This window comes from Sorex fumeus, unplaced genomic scaffold (assembly GCF_029834395.1).
Source record: "Sorex fumeus unplaced genomic scaffold, SorFum_2.1 ptg000128l, whole genome shotgun sequence".
Taxonomy (NCBI): domain Eukaryota; kingdom Metazoa; phylum Chordata; class Mammalia; order Eulipotyphla; family Soricidae; genus Sorex; species Sorex fumeus.
In genome coordinates, this window is record NW_026606185.1 from 15314617 (window position 1) to 15320616 (window position 6000).

At 55.8% G+C, this 6000-nt stretch overlaps 1 protein-coding gene across 1 annotated transcript in view; it reads right to left on the bottom strand.

The window, feature by feature from the left end:
* The window catches only part of RAB31 (RAB31, member RAS oncogene family), a 127123-nt gene extending 122524 nt beyond the window's left edge, over nucleotides 1-4599 (bottom strand). The window contains exon 1 of the mRNA XM_056137990.1: nucleotides 4467-4599. Coding sequence (XP_055993965.1) covers nucleotides 4467-4502 — 36 coding nt within the window. The 5' untranslated portion in view covers nucleotides 4503-4599. The remainder of the gene's footprint in view (nucleotides 1-4466) is intronic.
* Between the last annotated feature and the right edge of the window lie 1401 nt (nucleotides 4600-6000).

The following is a 6000-nucleotide window of genomic DNA, read 5'->3' on the forward strand; positions in this document are numbered from 1 at the left end:
CGGGAGGGCCTTTACTTTACTTTTTTTATTTCATGAACTCAGATTTTTTTTTCACCTTCCAGCACCTTAAAATGGAAAGTTTTCTACCAGCATAGCACATAGTCACGAGCGCAGGGACGGGCAGGGCAGGACACCACAAGCCAGCAACAGACAGCAGGGCAGGGAGGGACCCTAAGAATGCAAGAAAGTTGGGGCCAGAGAGATAGGACAGTGGGTAGGACATTTGCCTCACACATATTGGACCCGGATTCAACCCCTCCCCATATGTGGTCCCCTGAGCCCACCAGGACTGACCCTTGAGTGTAGAGCCAGGAGTCAGATCTGAGCACAGCCAGATGTGGCCCAAACAGAAACAAACCAAAAATGGAAGTGGGAGAAAGCTCCACGCGTGATTCTCTCAGACACCAGAGACCCACTGAGCTCTCAGCAGAGGGGCCATGATGAGGCTGACCTTGAGGGAGGTGAGGGGCGCTGGGCGGCATCGGCATCCAGCAGCCTGGACCCAGTGTCCCTATGGCAGGCCTGCAGGGAAGAGACCCCACGTGGCTCTCCAGCATCACTGACCAGACTTGTGGAAGAGGAAATGCAATCGGAGCAGCAGGTGTGCTAAGAACTGAGCCAGGTTGCTAACCTCAATGAGAAAAATGCTGGTTTCTGGGAAAGAAAGGAAAAGTGAGTTTGTGAGCAGGACCTCAGCTTGGAAAGCAAATCTGATGGTTACCTAGGCACCACCCCAGTCTACACAAACACTTCTTCCCCCCCAAAGCCCCTTGCAGAAGTATATAAGGATGTGGAACAATTTCAGTTTCAGGGCACTCAGTGACATTGGGTGCAGCGCATCTGCCGCTCCCTGGAGCCTCACTTGGGTCCTGAGACCCCACAGCCCACAGAAGCTTCAGGGAAAACGCTAAACCACAGCATATGCTGCCTGCCCGGATGGCACCGAGAACCACAGGATGCTGGCCATTCAGTGGCAGGCCACCACTCCCTATCCACCCACAGTGGCTCCAACACGCTCCTGCCCCAGCAGACGCTGCAATGCTCTCATTTATCTCTTCACCCTGCGGCTGGTATGGGGGAAGTAACAGAGATCCGGGCTGTTGTCTGGACAACCAAAGCAAATATAAATCTCTCTGGGAGGCGGTTTGTAAGTGCACATGTACAATCAGACACACACAGAAAACATTTTTTTATAAAAAGATCCTCGCTTCCCTCCCAGCCTTCCCCCACTCCGGCTGCCACGTGGCGATGTGTGCTAAAAACACACACTGGGGAACTTTCCACCTCTGGGGCTGAAACAGCTGCTGCCTCAATATTGTTTTTGTTAGTTTTTTTTTTTCTAACCTACTTTGCTGTTTTTAAGGGCGTTGTTTTTAAGCTATGTGTTTCATAATATTATTGGAAATTATGAAGAGGGACAACTTGCACTGCAGCAGCAATAAGGATAATTACAGAATCCAAGGGTTCACTGAGGACCCTTCCTGCCTGGCTAGGCCCACAGAGGTCCAGACTTATCCAGGGAACAGCAGTTCGAGGGCCAGAGAGATAGCTCAAAGGGCCAGAGCACAAGTCTTTTATGCACAAGGCCCTGAGTTCAATTCCCAGTTCCGCTGGTGGCCCAGCACTTCTGGGTCCAAGTGGGACCACATCACTGACCTGAACATGGAACTCTCTGGCCTGGACAGCTGGACCAATGCCGCCCAGACTGGATCCTGGGCCCTGGAGCACTGCTTCAAAAGAAGCCAAAGGGAGCAGAGCAAGAGAGAAGAGGAAATGATTGGGGAGGGAGAGGGAGGGGGATTCACAAAGCCTCGCTGGGCTGCCCACATGTGAGAAATCCACCCATGCAAAGAATGAGGGCTATGAATTAGGACAGGAACCCCAGGCAGCCCCTGGTTCTTCCCCAGACACAAAGCACTCAGAGAATGTTCCAGAGCACTGTCAATTCCATCCAGGAACATGAGCCCGAGGAAGAGCCCACTAGTGTGACAAGAGGTTGAAAGGCAGTCTCCACCCGTGGAAAGGACACAGCCCAGGGCCACTCTGGGAAGAAAACCTGAGCATAAGGGAGCAGGGAGCTACCCCACTCAGGGAAGTCTGCCCTGGTCATGCAGGAACTGTGGCGACTTCCCTCGCTGTGTGCCCAGAAAGGAGCAGGCAGACCAGACTCGCCTCTCCAGGGAGCCAGCAGGGTTTCCATGACTCAGCTCCACACAAAGGGGTCCCCACCTAGCGTGTTCTGAGCAGAGTGGGTGTGCTAGGATCTGGGTTGCGATGGGGTGTCAAAGGGGCAGGCAAAGGCTAAAAGCTGGGCGGGAGAGATGGCTCAAGGCACTGGAGCGCAGGCTTTGCACATGCAGGAGGCCCAGGTTCAAGCCCAGGCACGTCCTGGGCCCCTGGCTATCAAAATAAATAATAATCAGTCAATCGATAAAAGCCAGGAAGATGCACATTCGTCACATGCAAGACTTCATCCAGAAATGACAGCCCTCCCAACAGAAAGGAAATTTTTTGTTAAAAATTTGGCAGTTCAGTTCAGTTCTGACCACTGACCCACAGGGTTTGTTCTCAGATCAAGAAGATTAAATGGCTTTGACCTTCCCCAAGGCTCCCTCTCAGACAAGGGGCATATTTGGATGAGCAGCCAGGGGACAAGCTGCTGCACATACCTCGCCCAGAGCAGGACAAGTCAAACCAGGCACCTTAACAAACACTAGTGTGGCTAGTGGGGGGGGGGGGGGGGGATTGGACCATCCAGCTAAGATAAGCTCTGAACTTCGTGAGACCAGAACGGCAAACCACTCTGGAGAAAAGTGGGCTAGCGTATGGACGCACGGACTGAGACATCAATGCTTCGGGAGATCTTTCTGCTCTGCCTGACAAGATTCTTTCTCCCAAACACTGCTGCTGCAAAGAACTAGCAAACAAGGGCGAGGCACTGAATCCAGGAAGCCACTAACAAAAGTATATTTAGCTCTTGGGAGATAAGATAAAAAGAAGAGACTCCCTCAGCTCTTCACCGCCATGTCTGGCTAACAATCCTGGAATCACAGGTTAGCAGGAAGAGTCATCACATATCTTAGAAGCTCATCGTGATATTCTTCCTTGTAAAGAGGTAAGGTGTCATTATGCCCACTTTATGGATGAGATGACTGAGGCACTTGTCTAAACTGCACAGCTGGGAGGAGAATGAGAGAACTCAGGGTTGCTTCCCATCTGACAAGCAGAAGCATCTAGAACAGAGCTTCCCAAAGTGGGCAACACCGAATTCCCCCCTTCTCCCTCCCTTTGAGGAAACAGGGGAGATGACTCTGGAAAGATTTGGGGTGGGGGACAGAAACAGGCTAGGTGCTACTGAGAGGAGCTTTGTTCTTTCCCTTAAAGAAGGCCGATTTCTAGGTGGGGGCTAAACAGTCTTTTTTTTTTTTATCTGAAACAGGAAAGGGGGTCGAGGGTGAAGTAAGTTTGGGAAGCTCTGCTGGAGAGTCTCATCCCTAAATACTGAAACTGAAGATAAAGTTGCTAGACTGCAACCTAGATGATGAGGAGAAAGCATTTTGCGAAAGCAAACATTTCTTCTGTCCCCATGGCCAGTCCTGACCCAGGCAACGTTCAGCGGGGTGGCGGTGAAGCGCGGTGTCCCTCCCCGGGCACCCAGGGAGGCTGCCGTGGCCGCAAACAAGGACAAGTGGAACTTCTGGGATTTCCTTTTGGAGGATGCCAGAGACCGAAAGTGACTCCTCAGCACTGATAAACTTGGTGGCCAGAGAGCAGAGCCGAACGCGGGCCAGGACAGGAGACTGGCCGCCGCGCTTCCGGCAAACTGGGCAGTCTGGAGTCAGTGAGGGCTTGTGCGGGACAGTGGTGGGCAGGAGTGGGCGCGGGGCTGCGCTGCACCTCCTCTCCCCTGCACTGGCACCGTCAGTGATTGGGTCCACTCTCTGCTCCCGCTGGTACTGGGCGGATGGTGTTCCTGGGCGAGCAGCTTTGCCCCGGCAGGCCCCGGCCAGCCCCCAGCCCCTCCGCAGCGCCAGGACTTGGCCGCGGTGTCCCAGAGCGCCCTGCCCCAAGCTCACTCTCTGTCCCCTCGCCTTTCCTCCGCCTTCTTCGTTAAAAAAAAAAAAGACAGTGCCTCCGCAAAGTGACCTCAACTCTCCGCAGGAAGAAAACTATCGCCCAGTTCTCGCAGGGGACACCCGGGGGTCCGACCGCAGGGGACACCCGGGGGTCCGGGCGCAGGGGACACCGGGGAGTTCGGCCAGCGAGACTAGCCGCAGGGGACCTACGGCCCGGCCGCAGGGGACAGCGGCTGCAGGGGACACCCGGGTGTCCGGCGCAGGGGGTCCGGCCGCAAGGGACACCCGGGGGTCCGGCCCTCAACACCAGCCGCAGGGGTCCCGGGGTCCGGCCGGGTGCGGAGGGCGCGGATCGGGAGCCGCAGAAAGGCGTCGGGGGAGCACACTCACCCCGAGAAGGCACACTTTGAGCTCCCGGATCGCCATCCTGTGCTCGGGGCCCGGCCGCAAAGGGGCTCAGCATCCTCCGGGCCTCTGCGCCGCCCTCCCCGCCGCTCCCGGGCCGCCAGCACCTACGCGTCACGTGGCCTCGGGCTGGGCCACGCCCCCGCCCGCCCGGCCACGCCCCTGGCCCTCCTGGCCACGCCCCACCGAAGCGCCCTCGGCCTCTCCTGGGGGGGTTGGGGCGGTTGAGGGCAGTTCTCTGTCCATCCGGAGGCCTGCGGCCCCAGGCTGACGCTAGACCCCCCACCTCCCGGACACCGCTGAGGATCGAGGCGCGCCCTGGGGCCTGCCCCCAGCCTTCTCCCAGCTCTGGGGTCCGACCACAGAACTCCTAGAGGCGACTGCCCGCTGCGTCCCACCCCCCACCCCCACCTCGCCCCGCAGTCCCAGCGTCTCTGCTGGGGGAGCGGTGCTGGTGACACGGGGGGGGCAGGGGGGCTTTGCTCCCTGTTCCTGAGATGGAAACTGCCCGGAATGCCTAGGCACCTCACGGACACTGCAGATGGGAAAAGTCTATTGTTGGGGACTGCCCGCGAGACTGGGCCCGGGGCAGAATGCTTGGGAACTGTGCCCGGATGGACCTGGAACCCTGAGTTAGCTGCCCACAAAGAACCCCGGCTTGTGTTTTTGCTTTGTTTTTTAATTTGGGAGGTGTGTGTGTGGGTGTGTGTGTGTGTGTGTGTGTGTGTGTGTGTGTGTGTGTGTGTCCCAAGCAATGCTCGGGACCAGAGTCTACCCTGCCAATCTTGCCAGGGGGATCAATACTAGGATTTGAAGGTGCAGGGGGTCACCAGGGTCACTCCTGGTGCTTGGGTGCCTCCAGGGCTATGTCCACTGGTGTTGAGACCAGCATATAGTTGATTAAGGGTTCAGGAACATGTCAGCCCTGAGCTCTGAGCTGCGTCCCTACCTCGAGACCCCTGTTTTTCAAATCCTCCTCTTCTGTCCCAGAACCCCCAGGCATCTCACTGACTTTCCACCTTAAATCCACCGTGTGCCCCAGATGACCTCCCACCCAATTATTGGACTTTGTTCCTGTGACCTTGTGGAAACTACCAGACTCCGGAGTAGCGCCGTACTCGCAACATCAAAGCCCAGGTCTCCAGATAGAATGCAGGGTACTCTATGTACAGAATGGAGTCGAGACAGACCCCCACGTGCACAACTGACAGTTTCATTCCCTAGAGAATCGAATTTCTTCTGAAAGGTGCAAGATTGTGGATTATTCATTCACTTAGATCTGGACTCAGCTCTTCCCAAAGTCACCACAGACCATACACAGTTTTACTCTCCATGGAAATCATTGTACCAGTAATACCTGTCCTCAATAAGGAGTCCAAGTTAGACCAGTCTCCTATTGGGCCTGCCTGGAATTAGCCCAGCCCAGCTCACAGTACACTCAGGGCTCAAATGTGCTGTTTTCACAGAGTTGCAAGAGACAACTTGGCCATGGCTTCCAGTGATGGTATATATGACTTGA